General features: G+C 44.5%; 1 protein-coding gene across 1 annotated transcript in view; it reads left to right on the top strand.

Moving 5' to 3' along the window:
- The window catches only part of KIF6 (kinesin family member 6), a 795,359-nt gene that overhangs the window by 38,190 nt on the left and 734,448 nt on the right, over positions 1–22,721 (top strand). The window contains exon 3 of the mRNA XM_030195774.1: positions 8,544–8,618. Within this exon, the coding sequence (XP_030051634.1) occupies positions 8,544–8,618 (75 nt within the window). The remainder of the gene's footprint in view (positions 1–8,543; positions 8,619–22,721) is intronic.

The raw sequence follows: 22,721 nt of genomic DNA, 5'->3' as shown, positions 1-22,721 counted from the left end.
CCGACGCGACAGTCGGTTCGGGCAGTCAGTTCTTCAGAACCTGTTTGGGCTTTAGGATCCAACTCCACCCCCCGAGGGCCCTGTTTGTTCTGTTCCAGGCTGCACTCTCAGTTAGTTGGTAAATTTTTTAGGTCAATCTCATTAATGTCCTCGCCGTTGCGAGGCCCAATTGACCATGGTTGTTGTTTTGAGTGAGCCTGGGGGCTAGGGATACCCCATCAGTGAGAACAAGCAGCCTGCTTGTCCTCGGAGAAAGCGAATGCTACATACCTGTAGAAGGTATTCTCCGAGGACAGCAGGCTGATTGTTCTCACAAACCCGCCCGCCTCCCCTTTGGAGATGAGTCTTCCCTTGAAGTGTATTGTCTTGCTACATACTGGACTGGCCGGCTCTAGCCGGTTTCGGGCAGGAAGACGGCCGCGCATGCGCGGTGCGCATGGGCGCGCGAGGACTAGCAAAGGCCTTTGCTAGTAAACTTTCCGATGGAGGGGGCTGCCGAGGACGTCAACCCATCAGTGAGAACAATCAGCCTGCTGTCCTCGGAGAATACCTTCTACAGGTATGTAGCATTCGCTTTTTCAACCTTGCATAGTGACACTGTTTCAAAGCTGAAGCCCGTACAGGTCCCAGCTTTGAATATCTGGGGAGAATATCTGGGAATAATGCTGTGGGTGGTGAGCAAAACGCTACTCCAAAAGCATGTCGTCTAGTATTGAATGGTTTTCAGGACAAACTTGGTGATACACAATGGTGTGACTCCTTTGTTTGTGGATTTATATTGGCTTTCTGTTGAGATGCCTGTTAAGTTTAAGTTGGGTTGTTTGGTTTTTAAAACTTTACATGGAGAAGAAGTACCTCAGAGTTTCCGTAGTTTTTTTCAGCTGTTAGGTGGTTTTACCAGTTACTGTAACCATGATGATCACCTCTTTTTGTCTTACCCATCAGTGAAAGATGTGAAATCTAAATCGATATATGAGAAGTCTTTTTGTTATTGTGTGACTGAAGTCTGGAATTTATTACCACTAGATATCCATTTGACTTCTTCTTATATGACCTTTCATTTTTTTTAAGTTAAACAAGTTATGTTTATGATAGGATTGTAGTTAAGAGGATGTGTTTATTATGATATATTGTGACCCGCTCTGAACCTGGTATGTAGGGATATGGCGGGATACAAATCTTTAACATAGCATAACATAATATGCTCTCCTTAGGGAGTTGGTCCCACCAAAGCTTAAATCCTAAGAAGTCACCATATTCTTGAAAACTCTCCAAAAGTACTGGAAAAGAAATACAAGGTTCCGTGATATGTACTAACAAATCATCCGCAAATGCATCAGTTTTGAATACTGGCCCATTGTAAAGCTTTATATCTCAGGATTGCTCTGGATCTCCTGAACTGGAGGATCTAAGGTTAAGACAAAGAGCAAGGGAGAGAACGGACATCCCTGCCGGGTCCCTCAAGAAATAGAAAAAGCTTCTGATAAAATCTCATTTACCTATATCCTTGCCCTAGGGTCATGATATAATGCTCTGACAGCATCCAGGAAAAAAACACCTACCGTATTTTTCGGACTATAAGACGCACTTTTTTCCCCCAAAATTTGGGAGGAAAATGGGGGGTGCGTCTTATAGTCCGAAGGTAGCGATTCCGGATCGCCCTCCCCTACTTACATCAGCGATGTTCCCTGGTGGTCTAGTGACGTCGGGGCAGGAAAGAGCCCCCTCTTTCCTGCCCAGCGCGCTGCTCTCCGTCCTCCTCCGTCCTCCTGTATGCTGCCTGACGGTCTCGGCGAGATTCAAAATGGCCGTGAATATCGCCGAGACCGTCAGGCAGCATACAGGAGGACGGAGGAGGACGGAGAGCAGCGCGCTGGGCAGGAAAGAGGGGGCTCTTTCCTGCCCCGACGTCACTAGACCACCAGGGAACATCGCTGATGTGAGTAGGGGAGGGCGATCCCGAACTCGGACAAGACGCACCGGAGCACCTAGGTTTTAGAGGAGGGAAAAAGGAAAAAAATTTTTTTTCCTATTTCCCTCCTCTAAAACCTAGGTGCGTCTTATGGTCCGGTGCGTCTTATAGTCCGAAAAATACGGTATCCCATAAGCTTCCAAAACCACGTAGAGAAAATCCTAAATGACCCTGTCAAATGCCTTTTTGTCTTTGAAGCTGATAAACAGCGTTGTGTCTATTTTTAGCCACCTCCACAGTAGCCAATATCTTATGCACATTTTTAACCATACAACATCCACACACAAAGCCTACCTGAGGCTCTGCTATGGCAGAGGGCAATACATTGCATCTAATGTGTACAGTGCTGTGTACATCTAGTAGCACTATAGAAATGATTAGTAGTAGTAATAGTAGTACTATTAGCCAGAACTTTCACTTGCAACTTAGCTTCGTAATTAAGTAGTAAAATTTGGCAATAGGATTTGGGTACTTCTGGTTCTTTCCCTGGCTTTAGCAAAACAATTATTTAGTATTAAGCATTTCAGGTAAAAAAAAAAAAACCTCATACTACCATTGTATTGAACACAGATGTAAGAGATTTCATAAGTCAAAAAGCAGCAAGGCAGGTAGTCCGCCAGATTCAATATGGAAGATTAAACAGGAAAGGCAGACCTTGCAAAATACACAGTTTTCATTAATAGATTACAAGCTCCCAGAAATCTAACATAAAATGCCTGACCATGTTTCGCCAGTATAAAATGGCTGCGCCAGGGACAGTGGGTCACCAGCTGATATAAATAAAAAAAAAAATAGCTTGGCTGGTGTAACTGTTAAAACATAACAAGCTAGATTCTGGGATCAGTCTCTCATAAAAATGATGTGATTGTAGTAAAAAAAAAAAAAAAAGAAGCTACAAAGTAGTAAATTTAAAACAAATCAGAGAAAATATTTCTTCACGCAACATGTAATTAAACTCTGGAATTCATTACCAGAGAATGTGGTAAAAGCAGTTCAGTTAGCGGGGTTTAAAAAAGGTTTGGATAATTTTCTAAAAGAAAAGTCCATAAGCCATTATTAAAATGGACTTGGGGAAAATCCACTTCTTATTTCTAGGATAAGCAACATAAAATGTATTGTACTATTTTGGGAGCTTACCAGGTACTTGTAACCTGGATTGGCCACTGTTGGAAACAGGATGTTGGGCTTGGTGGACCTTCAGTCTGTCCCAGTATGGCAACGCTTATGTTCTTATGAGTTTCTCCAGGGACTTTGGTAACATCCTCAAAAGATTCTAGCTCTGCACTTGTGTGAGGTTTACTTTTGTTATGCAAGTCACTTATTTGTGACTGAGCTGCTCCATTTTCTCCTGTCTTAACTGGACCATTAGGGCATCTCATTTGTGCCAGGGTTTTATGACATTAAGATGTTAATCTTTTACTACGGTTGTTTAGTAATTCATAGATACAGTGCCCTACCTGTTTCTTTACATTCATGGGCTTTGGGACACAGCCTATGGTCAGCATTTTTTGGTATGTAGGGATATGGCGGGATACAAATCTTTAACATAACATAACATAACATAACATAATATGCTGTCCTTAGGGAGTTGGTCCCAAGTCCGGGCACCAGCATTGAATATCCAGGTTTGTGTGGTTAGCTATCCCTTATTTGGTTAAGTGCGATAGTCAGAACTTAGCCACCTATGTGAAATTGGACAAAGATAGGACTGTGTTTTATGGGGTCCAATATGTCCTAAGTAACATAGGGGCCCTTTGGCTAAAGGGTTGCTGCGAGGCAACCCAGAAATACCGCCGGCCCAATGTGTGGGCAGCCACTAAAGTTCTTTGAATATCAGCAGATAGCCTCAGATGGCCTCACACAAGCCTTCCTGCCACATAAAGTGCTTTGAATATCAGCAGATAGCCTCAGATGGGCTCACACAAGCCTTCCTGCCCACGTAAAGTGCTTGAATATCAACAGATGGCCTCACACAAGCCTCTACTGCTCACTTATAATGCTTGAATATCAACAGATAGCCTCAGATGGCCTCACACAAGTTTCTCCTGCCCACTTAAAGTGCTTTGAATATCAGCAGATAGCCTCAGATGGCCTCACACAAGCCTCTCCTGCCCACATAAAGTGCTTTGAATATCAGCAGATAGCCTCTGATGGCCTCACACAAGTGTCTCCTGCCCACGTGAAGTGCATTGATATTCACAGAGATGGCCTCACACAAGTCTCTCCTGCCTACTTAAAGTGCTTGAATATCAGCAGATAGCCTCAGATGGCCTCACACAAGCCTCTCCTGCCCACTTAAAGTGCTTTGAATATCAACAGAGAGCCTCAGATGGCCTCACACAAGCCTCTCCTGCCTACGTAAAGTGCTTGAATATCAGCAGATAGCCTCAGATGGCCTCACACAAGCCTCTGCTGCCCAGTTATAGTGGTTGAATATCAACAGATAGCCTCAGATGGCCTCACACAAGTCTCTCCTGCCCACGTGAAGTGCATTGATATTCACAGATAGCCTCAGATGGCCTCACACAAGCCTCTCCTGCCCCATAAAGTGCTTTGAATATCAGCAGATAGCCTCTGATGGCCTCACACAAGCCTCTCCTGCCCACTTAAAGTGCTTTGAATATCAACAGAGAGCCTCAGATGGTCTCACACAAGTCTCTCCTGCCCAAGTGAAGTGCTTTGATATTCACAGATAGCCTCAGATGGCCTCACACAAGGCTCTCCTGCCTACGTAAAGTGCTTGAATATCAGCAGATAGCCTCACACAAGCCTCTCCTGCCCACTTAAAGTGCTTTGAATATCAACAGAGAGCCTCAGATGGTCTCACACAAGTGTCTCCTGCCCACGTGAAGTGCTTTGATATTCACAGATAGCCTCAGATGGCCTCACACAAGCCTCTCGCCTACGTAAAGTGCTTGAATATCAACAGATAGCCTCAGATGGCCTCACACAAGTATTCCTGCCCACTTAAAGTGGTTTGAATATCAGCAGATAGCCTCACACAAGTCTCTCCTGCCCACGTGAAGTGCATTGATATTCACAGATAGCCTCAGATGGCCTCACACAAGCCTCTCCTGCCCACATAAAGTGCTTTGAATATCAGCAGATAGCCTCTGATGGCCTCACACAAGCCTCTCCTGCCCACTTAAAGTGCTTTGAATATCAACAGAGAGCCTCAGATGGTCTCACACAAGTCTCTCCTGCCCACGTGAAGTGCTTTGATATCTCAGATGGCCTCAGATGGCCTCACACAAGGCTCTCCTGCCTACGTAAAGTGCTTGAATATCAGCAGATAGCCTCAGATGGCCTCACACAAGCCTCTCCTGCCCACTTAAAGTGCTTTGAATATCAACAGAGAGCCTCAGATGGTCTCACACAAGTGTCTCCTGCCCACGTGAAGTGCTTTGATATTCACAGATAGCCTCAGATGGCCTCACACAAGCCTCTCTTGCCTACGTAAAGTGCTTGAATATCAACAGATAGCCTCAGATGGCCTCACACAAGTATTCCTGCCCACTTAAAGTGCTTTGAATATCAGCAGATAGCCTCACACAAGTGTCTCCTGCCCGCGTGAAGTGCTTTGATATTCACAGATAGCCTCAGATGGCCTCACACAAGCCTCTCCTGCCCCATAAAGTGCTTTGAATATCAACAGAGAGCCTCAGATGGCCTCACACAAGTATTCCTGCCCACTTAAAGTGCTTTGAATATCAGCAGATAGCCTCACACAAGTCTCTCCTGCCCACGTGAAGTGCATTGATATTCACAGATAGCCTAAGATGGCCTCACACAAGCCTCTCCTGCCTACTTAAAGTGCTTGAATATCAGCAGATAGCCTCTGATGGCCTCACACAATCCTCTCCTACCCACTTTAAGTGCTTTGAATATCAGCAGATAGCCTCAGATGGCCTCACACAAGCCTTCCTGCCCATGTAAAATAGAACAGCAGATAGCCTCAGATGGCCTCACACAAGCCTTTCCTGCCCACTTAAAGTGCTTTGAATATCAACAGAGAGCCTCAGATGGTCTCACACAAGTCTCTCCTGCCCACGTGAAGTGCTTTGATATTCACAGATAGCCTAAGATGGCCTCACACAAGCCTCTCCTGCCTACTTAAAGTGCTTGAATATCAGCAGATAGCCTCTGATGGCCTCACACAATCCTCTCCTACCCACTTTAAGTGCTTTGAATATCAGCAGAGAACCTCATAGGATCCTCTCCTGCCTTCTTTTAAGTGCTTTTGAATATCAGCAGATAGCCTCACACGATCCTCTCCTGCCCCCTTGAAGTGCTTTGAATATCGATCTCATAATTCTCCAACTTAGGAACACAAATCCTTTGAATATTGAGTCTGTTTATGTTTCTGAAAATCTAAGATAAATGTTTACGTTCTGGCGCATAAATGTTTATATTGCTACTTCAGAGCATAATTATTTGTGCCAGCATATAAATGTTTATGTGCATATTAATATTTTAGATGTTTATATTTCTAAAATGGATGCTTCTGCTGCATGGAACTGGCAGATAAATGTCTATTTCTCCAAGGATTTTAGAACAAGCCCTATGTCAGCAGATCCTTTTCTAGAATACTAGCAGAATTTGAGATGTCCTAACATGGACATCTATGTCTTTTCTAAAATGTCGCTCCACATATATTTATTTTATTTATGTATTTATTTATGACATTTATATCCTGCATTAGCCCGAGCAGAACTCAGGTTCAATGTGGCTTACATAACAATTAGAAAAGCATGAACATGTTCAAAATATATTAACATAAAATAAAATAAATCATATAATGTTAGACTAGTAAAATCTGAGTGAGGAACAGATGTAATTAAATACTTAGGGCCCTGTTTACTAAGCCGCGTGTGCCAAAAAACTACCACATGCCAATGCCAGAGAAACTCATAGGAATATATGGGTGTCTCCGGTGTTAGTGTGCGCCAAAAACACCATCACACCTTAGCAAACAGGGCCCCTAGTGATCTAAGCTAGATGGAGGAAAAAGGGAAAGGGCGAGGATTAACTGGGACAGACAGGAGTAGTGGGAGGTGGGATGAGGTAAACATTTAATGCCAAAAGTTTATTTGAGAAGAGTGCTTATTTCTTTAAAGGCTAGACTGAAGAAGTGAGTTTTCAATAGACTTCGGATTAACAAATAATCATCAGTGTATTTGATGATTTTAGGTAAGGAGTTTCAAATGTTAGTGCCTTGATATGAAAAGTTAGCAGTATGGATTGTTTTGTAGGTTACTTTCTTACAATTCAGGAAATGTGCTACTTCTTGTGTATACCTTACCTTGATTTGTGGGATAAGATATTCTCTAGATGATTTAGAGGCATTACATGAGGGTAATTCGTGAGGTTGTTCATATATATCGGGGCCGAGCCATACAAAATTTTGTGAAAGAAGGTACATAGCTTGAATAATATTCTATCTTTTATTGGCATATTGGTTGCTGAATTTGTGATTTGTTCAAAGATGATCCCAGATTTGCAACAGAATAAACTATTCTCCTAGTATCAACACTTTACAACAGAGGCAGAGCTAGTAAGGATAATCTACCTCTGTACCACCACCTTCTCTCAATGACTTCTTGTGGTTGTGAAATCAGGATGTCAGACTTTGGGCAGCAAGTGTAACCGATAGATGGGCATTTTTTTGCCCCTTAGCCAGGGGCGTAGCTAGGTGGGGGCATGGGCCCCCACAGATTTAGTCCTGGACCCCGCTACTTTCGACCCCTCCCCCCCATGCCAACCCTCCCCTGCCACTTCCAAACCGCTACCGCAAGGTACCTTTGCTGGCGGGTTCCCCAACCCCCACCAGCCTTAGTCTTCTTCAGCGCTGTTCTCCGGCGCGTTCGCTGATCTGTGAGTCCTGACGTCCAGCACGTATGTCAGGACTCACAGCACAGATCAGCGAACGCGCCAGAGACTGGTGCTGAAGAAGACTAAGGCTGGCAGGGGTTGGGGACCCCCGCCAGCAAAGGTACCTTTTGGCGGTGGCAGCGGGGAGGGGGGGGCAGCTGGGGGAGGCGGGCTAAAATGTGCCCCCCCATCTTGGGCTCTGGACCCCCCTTCCACCGAGGTCTCTACGCCCCTGCCCTTAGCTCTGTAGGTGCTGTGAAAGTGGCCTCTAAAGTACTTGTTGACTGCATGAACCCAAGCAGCTTAGACTCAGTATGGAACTTCCATATTGTCCTTGAAGTGCTGCTATTAGGCCAACACATTCTACCAGTTTGCTGTATTTCTTTTTTGTGCTGAGTATCTTAACACATCATGAAGTCTGTATCTCTTTAATTGTGTTAAATAAGTATTTCCCAGCTGATGCAGTTTGTCAGATTTTATTTTTTACTTTTCTGTACAGATGTAGTCAAAGCCCTACTGTTTTCCTATTTCTATATACAATGCACTGTGGAGAGAATACAGGGAAAACATTGTGCTGGATTATGTAAACCCCATGGGTTAAACAGTGGTCAATTACAAAGAGAGCAACAACATGTACTGTATGAATCGAACACTGTTTTAGCTTCCTGGGTGTTGATGTTTGTTTTTAAATGTTTTGCAGATTTCAGAAAACTTTTGACCAAGAGGCAAAGCAAGATTCAGTTTTTGAAATCATTGCCAAGCCAGTTGCAGAAAGGTATTTTTCTTTGTTTTTCTAGTGTGCTTTATATATATGCTTGTTTCCATAACTTTTTGCATGTTTCCAGCTATATAACAGGAACACTTTATAGGTTTAATGTAGAAATATAGAAATTGTCCTAGAAGATTTGGGGTCCAGGGAAGAGAGGCGTATTTTCAAAGCACTTTGACTTATAAAGTTGCATAGTAACCTGTGGAACTTTGTAAATCTAAGTGCTTTGAAAATGAGCCCCTTGGTCAGTGCAGTGTTTTGTGACATTACAGTCACTTGGAAGCAGCTGGATGCATCTTGTCTTGAGCAGTGGCACCCAGAGGTTGCAAAAGGTAGATTTGATGGACAAACTACAATCTTAGATATGTTAGCTGTGAATGAATGGGAAGTCCTTTGGAGAAAGCTACTCCAGTGGCTGGCGTGGTCTGCCCTTAACACTGGAATACTGGTGAAAGAGCATTGGGAGCTTAAGATTAGGGATTCACATTTATATTGGTATATAGTATAAACATGCTGGTAATCTGGAGTCCTCCACCTATAGTCCTACCAGTGGGGGGCGCTGCTTCACTATCACATTTTCCATAGAGAGGGACAGGCAAACTCTGCAAGACTCCAGGGAACCTGCCTGTCTCTATGGAAGCACCACCTCCCACTGGCAGCAGTGCAGCTGGAGGATTCCCGCTCAGCTTAGAGGGAACAGTGAATTTGAGTAGTCCTAGAATTTAGAAAGTAGGATTGGGGGAATGTTGAGAAATGTAATTTGGTGTTAAAGAAATGTGGAATAAATGATAAAGTGCAGTGTGATACAATGGCACTTTTTCTACATTTGCGGATTCAGTCTGGCATATGTGGATTTCGTATTAATAGTCGGGTGGTAAATATAAAGGAGTTGTTATTCAGCTGGCAGCGCTTAGCGTTTTGCTGCCCGCTGCTGGCTTTACGTCCAGAAATTCAGTGCTGGGCCGTTGTCTGGTTTCAACATTGAATTTCCAGTTTTCCAGAGCCGGCTACACCATAGCCGGTTAAATGCAATATTCAGCACTTAACCAGCTATGGGGCACCGCATAAAGACTGACTTTTATGCAGTCCTATTTATGTGGTTACCTTGGCCAATTAAGTGCTGATTATTGGCACTTCACTGGCCAAGTGCCAACTCTGGCCCCAGAACACCCCTAAATAATCAATTTTGTTTTCAGTTCTAACTGGTCATTTTCAGCAGCACTAATCGGTTAAATGCTGCTGAAAATGACTGCTTACCCCTGAACAGGTGATATATCCTGCTGCTTTGAACTCCTAACCTCTATTCACTTGTTCACTACCCATGTCTGTTTTATCATTCCCATCTTAAGTAATTCCTTATCCCTTATTTGTCCTGTTTGTCTGTCTTGACTTGATTAAATTGTAAGCTCTATTGAACAGGGACATGTTCAAGTGTACAGCACTGCGTACATCTAGTAGCGCTATAGAAATGATAAGTAGTAGTAGTAGAAACTGTTTCTAGATGGTTAAATTACTTGGAATATTGACTCCGAAGTGTTTGTGGGTCTCGTAAAGGTGTTTCTTAGTTCTCTGTGTAAATCTGAAGTGTCAGAGGGTATATGGATTTGTAGACTTTGAGGGGCATAATCGAACGGGGCGCCCAAGTTTTCCTGAGGGTGTCCTCGCAGGACGTCCCCGCGAAGGGACGGGGAAACCCCTATTATCGAAACAAGATGGGCAGCCATCTTTAGTTTCGATAATACGGTCGGGGACGCCCAAATCTCAACATTTAGGTCGACCTTAGAGATGGTCATCCCTAGAGATGGTCATCCCCGTTTTCGGTGAAAATGGAAACCGAGGATGCCCATCTCAGAAACAACCAATTTCAAGCCATTTGGTCATGGGAGGAGCCAGCATTCGTAGTGCACTGGTCCCCCTGACATGCTAGGACACCAACCGGGCACCCTAGGGGGCACTGCAGTGAACTTCAGAAAAATCTCCCAGGTGCATAGCTCCCTTACCTTGTGTACTGAGCCCCGCAACCCCCTCCAAAACCCACTACCCACAACTGTACACCACTACCATAGCACTTAGGATGAAGGGGGGCACCTAGATGTGGGTACAGTGGGTTTGTGGTGGGTTTTGGAGGGCTCACATTTACCACCACAAGTTTAACAGGTGGGGGGGGGGGGGGTGGGCCTGGGTCCGCCTGCCTGAAGTGCACTGCACCCACTTAAACTGCTCTAGGGAACTGCATAGTGCTATCATGGAGTTGGGTATGATATTTGAGGCTGCCATAGAGGCTGGAAAAAATATTTAAAAACAATTTTTTTTAGGGTGGGAGGGGGTTAGTGACCACTGGGGGAGTAGGGGGAGGTCATCCCTGATTCCCTCCGGTGGTCATCTGGTCATTTAGGGCACATTGTTGTGGCTTGGTTGTAAAAAAAAAAAAAGGACCAGCCTTAGTAAACAGGGGGGTAAGTTTGTAACTGAGGCAATGGAGGGTTGAGTGATTTGCCCAAGCTCACAAGGATTTGAACCAGCCTTCCCTAGTTCTCAGACCAGTGCTCTAACCATTATGCTAAAGTGGAGGAACAGAGGAAGCTTTTTGGGTGAGAGTGTCCACTACAACATATATCTGTGTAATTGTATCTTCAAAATCGCCTGTCAAGGAATGAAATAATGCTGGTGGTCATAGACTTGTTAGTGAGATAATACCAGTTCCACCATTGGATTTTCAGGTTTTTCTTGGAAGCCATCTTGAAAATCCCAAGGGGGGCTAAAAATAGCTTTAGTGCTCCCAAAGCTTTCTTTTGTAAGGTTTATGTTTATTAAAACTTAATATACCATGAACAGAGCTGCTTTTTTTTGTCTTGTTCATTGTGTTGTCCTTTCACGCAATCTCATGTGAGGTAAGTCTGTTGCATTTGAACTGGTACTTTAGGACTGCATACTAGCACAAAGTAGAGCGGGCCTTTTGTGCTACAGAAAAAGAGACTAAACATTCTTTTCCTAATATAAACATACGTTTGTTTAATAGAAAGGCAGGAGCCTGAAGCTAATGGCTTATTTACATGGGAATGTTTGGACCATTTTATTTCCTACAAACATAAGAACGTTTAGTACATACATTTATTGTGAATGCAAATTGAGGCAAAGTCACATAAACCAGTTCTGCTAACGTCTCTTACTAAAGAATGCCCTCTGTAAAATTCCTCATTTAACTATATTTTTTATAATCCTTAAATACAATTAAATGAAGATAGAAAACAGATAATGAGTATCACAGCCCATAAAAAAATTATACAGCCTCTAGAAAAAGAATCATCATCCCAATAAGTAGAAGAAAAAGAGAGAGAAGCCAAAGAAATACCCAAGAGGAGGAAGAGCCGGCGGGGGGGGGGGGGGGGGGGGGGGGGGGGAGAAGAGGCTGTAACCAGCTAAACTGGAGAGGTAGACACAGGAACAAACCAAGCATCCAAATATTTTTGTAACTGAACAGGAGTATAAAAATCGTAATCTGTGCTCCCAGTTTTGGTAGAACATTGTAGGAAAAAAGTGGCTCTAGTTGCCACTACCTGAAAGTGTTTGGTCCAAAAGGCTTTGTCTCGATTGATTAGCCCTGGAAAAATTGAGAAAAACATATGACCTAAGAACAGTTCTGATTTAAAAATGTTCAATATCCTATTACGCTCTGCCTCAAGGGTGGAAGAGGCTGTCACTATGGACTTAGCTGTTGTTGCTTCTGCTGAGCTCTCCAAGAAGGCGGTAAGGTCCCAATTATTCTTTGATACATCCTACTGATTTGCTGCAGTCACGTTCTGATCCCCTCTCCCCAAGTTCAGGCAGAACACCCTGAAAAGAAAGGTGTGGAGTCCTTAGGAAATACATCCTCTACATAGTATCGCCTCAAGATGTCCATAGGAATTGTAAGAGGAGTCTGGGGAAAGATTACAAAACACAGATTCAGTCGTCTGCTTTGATTTTCTAAGGCCTCTGGCTTTTAGCTTGAGAACTCCTTATCCTTTATAAAAGCTGAATGTGACTATCCAGAATTATAAAACCACTCTTCTGTGATTCTATGACTGCCCTTTTTGTTATGTCAGTATTTGATCATGATGGAGTGTAATCTGCATGGAGTAGCAGGTATTGCTCTGGCCGACTTATTGGGCAGACTAAATGGGCCGTATGGGTATTTATATGCCATCAAATACTATGTATACTATTATGGTGCTCATTTTCGAAGCAGATGGACCTCTCCAAATGGCCAAAAAAAGGTCCATCTGCTGAAAACGTCCAAGTCACGGTTTCTGAAAGGCACAATTTGGACGTTTTACACTGCAGTTTGTCAAAATAGCAAGGGTGCGGTGTGTTAGAGGTGTGTTTTGGGCAGGACTAGGACAGGCCCAAAATTAGGACGTCTTTCAGCGATAATAGAATGAGAAGAAACATCCAAGGAAAAAACAAAGGATGTTTTTATCTAGACCTCTTTCAATCACATTCGGGGTATGAAAAGGTGTCCTGCTTGAGCAGCTGACAACTGCAGGGATGAAGGCATGACCCCTCCTTAATCTCCCAGTGATTACTGACCCCCCCCCTCCCAGCCCCCTAAGAAGTGAAAGTGACAGTGAATACCAGGTTCTATGGCAGCTTCAGATATTATGGCCATTCCTAACAGAGCAGCAATCAAGTGTAAGGCATAGCCTAGTGGTCAGTGCAGTGGACTTTGAACAAGGGACAAGGTGTAACCCCCACATTAAGTCATAAGTACATAAGTACATAAGTAGTGCCATACTGGGAAAGACCAAAGGTCCATCTAGCCCAGCATCCTGTCACCGACAGTGGCCAATCCAGGTCAAGGGCACCTGGCACGCTCCCCAAACGTAAAAACATTCCAGACAAGTTATACCTAAAAATGAGGAATTTTTCCAGTCCATTTAATAGCGGTCTATGGACTTGTCCTTTAGGAATCTATCTAACCCCTTTTTAAACTCCGTCAAGCTAACCGCCCGTACCACGTTCTCCGGCAATGAATTCCAGAGTCTAATTACACGTTGGGTGAAGAAAAATTTTCTCCGATTCGTTTTAAATTTACCACACTGTAGCTTCAACTCATGCCCTCTAGTCCTAGTATTTTTGGATAGCGTGAACAGTCGCTTCACATCCACCCGATCCATTCCACTCATTATTTTATACACTTCTATCATATCTCCCCTCAGCCGTCTCTTCTCCAAGCTGAAAAGCCCTAGCCTTCTCAGCCTCTCTTCATAGGAAAGTCGTCCCATCCCCACTATCATTTTCGTCGCCCTTCGCTGTACCTTTTCCAATTCTACTATATCTTTTTTGAGATACGGAGACCAGTACTGAACACAATACTCCAGGTGCGGTCGCACCATGGAGCGATACAACGGCATTATAACATCCGCACACCTGGACTCCATACCCTTCCTAATAACACCCAACATTCTATTCGCTTTCCTAGCCGCAGCAGCACACTGAGCAGAAGGTTTCAGCGTATCATCGACGACGACACCCAGATCCCTTTCTTGATCCGTAACTCCTAACGCGGAACCTTGCAAGACGTAGCTATAATTCGGGTTCCTCTTACCCACATGCATCACTTTGCACTTGTCAACATTGAACTTCATCTGCCACTTGCACGCCCATTCTCCCAGTCTCGCAAGGTCCTCCTGTAATCGTTCACATTCCTCCTGCGACTTGACGACCCTGAATAATTTTGTGTCATCGGCGAATTTAATTACCTCACTAGTTATTCCCATCTCTAGGTCATTTATAAATACATTAAAAAGCAACGGACCCAGCACAGACCCCTGCGGGACCCCACTAACTACCCTCCTCCACTGAGAATACTGGCCACGCAATCCTACTCTCTGCTTCCTTTCTTTCAACCAGTTCTTAATCCATAATAATACCCTACCTCCGATTCCATGACTCTGCAATTTCTTCAGGAGTCTTTCGTGCGGCACTTTGTCAAACGCCTTCTGAAAATCCAGATATACAATATCAACCGGCTCCCCATTGTCCACATGTTTGCTTACCCCCTCAAAAAAATGCATTAGATTGGTGAGGCAAGACTTCCCTTCACTAAATCCGTGCTGACTTTGTCTCATCAGTCCATGTTTTTGTATATGCTCTGCAATTTTATTCTTAATAATAGCCTCCACCATCTTGCCCGGCACCGGCACCGACGTCTTTTATTTCTGTACAAATATGTGAGCCCTCCTGGAACACAGAGATACCTACTCTAAATTTATAAGACGCCTGCAAGCATGATGGCCATTGCAGTGGTTTACCTGCAGGTACAGTAGGTTTTTAAATACATATTATGTCTGGACTAGACTTCCTGAGCCGTTAGGTCAAGCTCCATCCCTGGCCTTCTTCAAATCTAGGCTAAAAGCCCACCTTTTTGATGCTGCTTTTAATTCCTAACCCTTACTCACTTGTTCAGTACCCTTATTTTATCATCCCCACCTTAGTAATTCCCTTATCTCCTTATTTGTCCTGTTTGTCCTAATTAGATTGTAAGCTCTGTCGCGCAGGGACTGTCTCTTCATGTTCAAGTGTACAGCGCTGCGTACGTCTAGTAGCACTATAGAAATGATAAGTAGTAGTAGTTTATCTGAAGGCCTCACAATAAGATATAAAGGAATTAAGGTGGGATATGTACCTGGGTAACAACAGTCTCAAACCAGGCAAACTGGTCCAAATACTAAAGTAAAAATACAAATCCAGTGAACATTTACCAGTATTTTAAATGATTCCTCTCAAACAGTGAACACACTCCCTTGAATGCATCTACATTCGCTCTCATAAATCTTAAGTGCTCTTTTTTATGGAGAAAGAGACCTCAGAGACTCATTCAAGCGAGCCATGCCAGAAAAAATAGCTGGAACTTATTTCTCATTCATTGGTCTCAAAGCTCCACTTTTTATATCGTGCCTCCCCTCATTAGTGCACTCTTATTTTATCCATCTTATTTAAGTACTCTCAAAAATCTAAATTTTTTAGTGGTGATGTTTAATGCGTCAAGGAAAACTCAGCTCTTATCTTTTTTGCCCAATGGGGCCACCATTTTGCCTCCCGTGGAAGCCTCTTCAGGAGCTGTTCTGCTAATAGGACAAGCCCACGTGAGAATAGCAGAGATTTTGGCATTGGTACTAGAAGGATTGTAGAAGGGTCTGGCAGCAAGCTTCTTAAGGGTCCGATCAGTGGCTATTACATACTGTAGAAGGCGACTTTTTAAACCTTTACACATGGAAATGCTTTAAAAAATTATTGCCAATGTGGGTACTTTTGTACACCTGTTTTGGAGCTGTAAAGTATGCATGATGATTGGGCAAAAGTACTCTCAGTGTGAGGCATACAGTATTCAAACCATGTTTCTATGCATATCAACATTCATTTACTTGTTTTAAAACTTTTGATTGTTTCCTGGTTATAGTTTTTCAGCCATGAGTGAAACACTTGCACATTCTATTTGTGCATTCAAGAGTAAACTCTTTCTGGTGTCTAGAAATTCCTAGTATAGCAATTTGGAAAGTATATGGAAAGGTGTAAGCTAAATCTGAAGTATAATAAAATGAATCTTATTGGGACTATACAAACAAAACTTAGGAACCTAACCTTTAGTTGATACTAAATTACTTTTCTCATTATTTTGACTTAAAGAGATGAAAAATGTGTAGTATAAGCCATAATCAGAAAAAAAAGGAAAGTGGGTTTGGCCCTGCTATGGTGGGGTTTAGAACCCCCATGTTTTGGGGCTGGTTAGACCTGAGCATGCCATTGAGGGATTGCATTTTGACCTGGAAAGGGGAGGGAAAGAGGCTGCTACTTCAGTGGTGATCCATGCCAGACAGTGAGTGATGGTGAGAGTGCCCCTAGGAAGAGGCACCACCTCTTGTCCTCAGGCTGCCGAGGATTCTTATGGTTGTATTTGGAGAGGAGTATTGAAGGTGGAGGGCGATCAAAGGGGAAAAGCTGCCAGGAATTAAACTATATGACATAAGGTCTAGGAGAGTACATCCAAATCTAGCTCTTACTCAGAAAGTACTGATACTGGTCAGACTTTCAGTAACTCATTTACATTACATTTAAAAGTAGTAAATTGGACTGAATGATATTCACCCCAGAGTATTGAAAGAACTCAAACATGAAATTGCTAATCTGCTGTTGGTTTCCTGTTATTAAAATTATCTGTAGTACCTGAAGATTGGAAGGTGGCCAGCGTAACGCTGATTTTTAAAAGAGTTCCAGGGCTGATCCAGGAAATTACAGACTGGTAAGCCTGACATCAATGGAAACTATTATAAAGAATGGGTGTGGATAGGTGAGGGGAGGGTGATCAACCCATCCTGTTAGAATATCAATGATATGCTTTGATGTCCCCATGCATACCTCCTACCCACCCCCATCCTCCCACCCTGTCAGACTGTCATAGTAATGCTTGAATGTTTTCACTTATATACACTGTCAGCTAGCACATTTGCTTATTTCCGATCTGAGGAAGAAGGGCAACCTTCGGAAGCTAATCAAGAAATGTATTAAGTTATGTCCAATAAAAAAGGTATCATCTTATTTTCTTTTCCATGTTTTATTTTGTTTGATTTCTATTGATAACCTTAAGAGTGGACTAACACGGCTACCACACTCCTCTACTTAGGAAGACCGTAGGAAATTGGAAGACTGGGCATCCAAATGGTAGATGAAATTTAATGTGGACAAATACAAAGTGAGGCACTTTGGAAAAAATAATCCACATCATAGTTACCTGATGTTAGGTTCCACCTTAGGAGTCAGCACCCAAGAAAAAGATCTAGGTTTCATCATGGACAAATGCATCAGGGTACGCTGAAACCTTCTGCTCAATCAGAATGCTAGAAGATATTAGGAAAGGGATAGAAAATAAGACAAAAAATACTATAATGCCTCTGTATTGCTCCATGGTGTGACCTCGCCTTGACTATTGTGTGCTTTTCTGGTTGCTGTATCTCAAGAAAGGTGTAGCAGAATTAGAAAAGGTTTAAAGAAAGGCAACCTAAATGATTAAGGGGATGGAACTCCTCCCTCCAATTCAGCTCCTACATCTTCTCAGGCTGTCTCCGCACTGGCACTAGCCCAGCCTTTACCAATGCCTGCCTCTGAAGAGGGGCGCTAGGTCTTCCTGAAGGAAATGCTGGAGGTGCTCTTTATGGTGTCACCCCATCCAATCCTGGAGGCCTATACCCTGCCCGTCAGCCGACCGTCGATGCTGATGCTTCATTGAGCATTGGAGCTAGCCCCAGCTGAGCTGGTGCTCCTGTCTAGCCCTTTGGGAGAAAAAGCTCGATCCGGGAGGGGGCCTTTCCCTCAGTGTTCTCGCCCTGAGTCTGGCCATGAGTCCAGTGGTCTGAGGTGGGCACAGACCTAGCCAACTTGTGAAGAGTACTTTGCTGAGTCTGTTATGGACCACTCTTGAATATCTCACTTGGAGCTAGAGGATCTCTCAGAGGAGAGGCCCCTTGATCTGCTGTCAGACCCCTCTCCACCTCAGGAAAGGAAGATGTTTCCCCCAGAGGAGCCCTCTTTTGTCTCCTTTTAATGGGAGATGATTGAGTGTCTCATTTAAGTTGGAGATAAGGACGAGCCCAAGGCTGAGATGTTGGATGGCCTTGATTATGATTTTCCTTCCAAGGAAGCCTTGACAATGCCCAAGCACAGCATCCTTAAGGCAGTTCAGATGAAGAACTGGGAGACTTGTAGCCTGTAACCTAAGAAGGTAGAATCTATGTATAGAGTGCAGAAGGCTCTTGGATTTGAGAAGAAACAGTTTCTCCACCATTCTATGGTGGTTGAATCTGCCCTCAAAAGGTCCAGGTCTTTCAGGACCATGCCTCTGTGCCCCCAGGGAAAGAAGCTCGAACCCTGGAATTATTTTGGAAGGAAGGTTTATCAGGACTCTTTGCTTATTTCCTGCATACAGTTCTACCATCTCTACATGAGACTTCACTTGAAGAACGTGGTGTGCAGTGTGGCAGAGTTTGTGGACACTGCTTCCAGAGCAAGCTGCGGAACTTCTCCAGCTAGTAGTCAAGCAGGAGTGTCTAAAGCACATGGCCCAGGCAACCTTTGATACTTTTGACATGATGTCTAGAGTTTCTGCATTAGGTATTGGCATGCGCAGATTCACCTGGCAGCATGTTTCTTACTTAGAACCAGAGGCTCAGGAGAAGCTCACAGATGTCTCTTGCCAAGGTGACAGTGTTTTAGGGGACAAAGTGGAGGAGGTTGCTGACCTCATCAAGAAACATGCTGTTCTCATGAAGTCCCTGTATCAGCCCACGTATTTTATGGTCTCCACTTCCTGGAGGTTTTCAGATGGCAGCCTCTCAGAAGTGTAGATTCATTCCTTCAGCCTGTCCTGCTCACCAGTCCCAGGGCTCTTACTCCCACCCTCAGAAGCAACATACCCAGAAGCCTCAGCCAGCTCCCCAGTTGAAGGGGGGGGGGGGGACAAGCTTTTGACTGGCTCCAAGAGAGCATAGCCACCGTAAAAATGACCATCTCAGATGGCATACCGGTGGGAGGGAGGCTGAATTATTTTCAAAGAAAGGTGGCGCCTTATAACCTCAGACCGGTGAGTTCTTGAAATTATCAGGAGGGTTATGCGCTTCATTGGCAAACACTTCTTCCAAACTGTCCACCGAGAGCATCACGCTTCAGCTTTCAGCATCAGCATGTGCTCGCAGAGGAACTTACCTTCTACAGGCCCAAGCGGTCAAACCAGTGTCACCAGGGGAAGAAGGAAAGGGATTCTATTCCAAGTACTTCCTTGTGGCCCCCTCCCCCTGTTTCTTTTCCTGTTTTTGAAATTGGGATTTCGTCCCATCCTAGACCTAAGGGCCTGAACAAGTATCTGGTCAAATAAAAATTCAGCATGGTTTCCCTGGGCACCTTGTTTCTCATAATTCAGGCAAACGATTGGCTATGCTGTCTGGACATAAACCGATGCTTACACTCACATCCAGCTATGTCCTTGTCACAGGATGTATCTCAGATTTCGAGTAGGGAAACACCACACACTACCAGTACCGCATTCTTGTCTTTGGACTCGCTTCTGCATCCAGGGTTAATGTCTTGCAGTAGTCACAGAATTGCTACGCAGACCGATGATGCACATGCTTCACTACTTGGGTAATTGGCTAATACTAGGGTGGGGCGTGGATATTACATCTAATTCTTCAGATAGTCTGCAATAGTCAGCTGCTAACTGTATAGCTATATGGATAGGCCTCAAATGCTGTTCTACCTTAAACCGCATAGCCGTATAGATAGTGTCTGTAAATTAGAGCCAGTGGCAGTTACCACTGTGCATTTATAGTCAGTGCTGCTCACTATCTTCAAGCAGTGCTATGAAATATATTTAAGTGCCATGGCTGGTGTTATAAAGAAAAATAGTGATCATGCTGGTTTAATATTGACCCATAGGTAATTTGTCCCAGTGAGCTTTCAGAACTTTGCTGGAGAGTTTTTGCCACAGACCTGAACATATTAGCTAGGTGCTAAGGTGTTCTGAACATTGGTAAAATTAAGATTCTGGGGGGAAAACTATAGCATGCAGGGTGAAAGGACTGAAATGTGTTTTGTTCATGACAGTCAGGGTGTTTGTGGGGCAGTTTTCAAAGGGATTCTCCCCAGGTAAACAGTTTACCTATAGAGAAGGATTTTGAGAACACTCCCTCATCCCAGCAAGTGTATGCTATTAACTGTGAGCTTACTTCTCCTTGCAGGTATAAGAGCTGCCGCTGAAAGGAGTGGCACCTTTTTCAGTAGTAGCTCAAGGTGAGCTACATTCAGGTATACTGGATATTTCTCTATCCCAGGAGGGCTCACAATCTAAGTTTGTACCTGAGGCAATGGAGAGTTAAGTGACTTGCCCAGGATCATGAGAACCAGCAGTGGGATTTGAACCGGCCACCTCTGGATTGCAAGACCAGTGCTCTAACCACTAGGCCACTCCTCCACTAGCAATGTTCCATGTAGAAGCCTGCCCTTGTGGATCAGCAATGTGGCTGCACAGGCTTCTGTTTCTCTGAGTCTGACGTCCTGCAGGACATCAGACTCACAGAAACAGAAGCCTGCGCGGCCGCGTTGCTGATCTGCAAGGGTAGGCTTCTACATGGAATGTTGCTAGTGGAATAGCAACATTAACATTCCATGTAGAATCTCAAATAGTAGCAACATTCCATGTTCCACTGCTCTAACCACTAGGCCACTCCTCCACTCCATGTATGCATGAAGATTTCATTTTGTCCTTTTTTACCCCATATAGTTTGTACCAGTTGTTGTGGGATTTTTAAAGGGAAACTCCATGGACATTTTCCCTTTGAAAATTGGCTTGTAGTCCCATGAGTACAAATTGGCCTCTTAATTTTCAGTCAGTTCCTACAGAGCGTGTGTCTTTAGTCCAGTTTTGTATACCATGGTTAATTATTTGCATAAAGCTTAGGTGTTATAGACTAAATTAATTGCCAAAGGAAACTAGCCTTGGTTCAAAAGAAAATTTTAATGCCAGTGAAGATAGGAGTGACAGAGCAAGGAATATTATAGCTGAAATGCCACCACTGCAAAGGTGTGGTTACCCACCACAAAATAGCAGAGCAACACATGAGCAAATAGAAACAAGATATATCCAGTCACCAGCAGAGCTGGCTCTTAGCTTTAAGCTGGAATTTAAATCTCATTCTATATGTAGCATTTTGGGCAATCACTCCCAAAAGGTTTTGGCTCACTGACAAAAGTCAAGTCAATGTTTATTTGTATGATGTTGGGATACAGAAAGATAGCTGGCATTTTCAGAATTCACTTCCATTACTTAAAGGAGCAAGACATACCCTGTAGTACTGCTAGAGCCGCAAATCCCAGTTTAAAGGTTAATGGTATCATTGACTGTGACTTTGTGCGAGATTTTGGACTGTCCTTGTGCTCCAGCTAAGACTATAAACCATTTCACACAGGTGTCTTGTCTGCAAGGAAGGTGAGCCCTTAGGTCCCGTAAGGCCCCGAAGGACCTCAAAGGACAGCCGTGCAACCCCAAGTCTTCACCCGCGGCGACCGCCGTTCACCAAGGGTTGAGCCCCCAGCTGCAGGCGGTCAACGGGACTTCAGGAGCCGCGGGGTTGACGGACTGACCTGGACTGGAACCAGGAGAGAAGCGGGCAGGTGGAATAGAGACGTCCACAAACTGGCAACAGATCAGGGCAGGCAGCTAACAGCGTAGTCAGAGTCAGGCAAGAGGTCAAGGCAGGCGGCTAGCAGAGTAGTCAGAGTCAGGCAAGAGGTCAAGGCAGGCAGCTAGCAGAGTAAACCAGGAAACAATCCAAAAGTCCAAAATCAGCAACACCAGGAAACCAACGGAACACAGGATCCACGGAGACTGGCCTCGGGTAACAGAACCTGAAGCAATATCCTAACTCAGGCTCATTCCTTAAATACTGTTCGGCAATCAGCCGCCCAGCCCCCATAGACAGAGCCGGCCAATCAGAACTTGGTTATCGACAGAACCCTTCTGATTGGCTCTGACCGATCTCCCAGGCGGATCTATCGTGCTGGCCTTCCAGTCTTAACTCCTCTGAGGCGGAGCTTTGGGTTCCCGCGCCCGAGAATGAAGAAGACGCCGGCCATTGCGCCTCGGCGCCATTTCCCTTACTGGTGCAAACACAGCCCCCATAGCCGGCGAACGAGAGACCGGCAGCCGCGATCGCCGGCCTCGGCCCCGGACTGGGCGGCCATCACCACGGCGAGCCCCGGCTCCCCTCCGTGGCCTCAAGAAAGCCGGCCTTCGTCGGGGTGGACGCCGGCTCCTGCTTCCCGTGGAGGAGCAGCCGGAGGGAGCGACGGATGTGACAACAGGGTCTGGCCTGTTTTCATTGTTCTTGATGAGCAATGTGCCAAGCAGCAGAGGAGAAGGAGATTGAAGGGGTAAATGAGTGCCTCCAGTAGGGGTGTTGATAAAACCAGTATAGATGCAATGTTCTCCATATGCTTTTGGGAGTAATCTTCCTTCTGAGGCCCTACTGGCTTTGTGGCTGTGCAGGTTCCTCCAACTCCTTTCGGCTTACAGCTCAGTTG

The sequence above is a fragment of the Microcaecilia unicolor genome, chromosome 3 (genome assembly GCF_901765095.1).
Source record: "Microcaecilia unicolor chromosome 3, aMicUni1.1, whole genome shotgun sequence".
In the NCBI taxonomy this organism is placed as follows: domain Eukaryota; kingdom Metazoa; phylum Chordata; class Amphibia; order Gymnophiona; family Siphonopidae; genus Microcaecilia; species Microcaecilia unicolor.
Note: the sequence above shows the minus strand (reverse complement) of the source record. Positions and strands in the feature narration are given on the sequence as shown.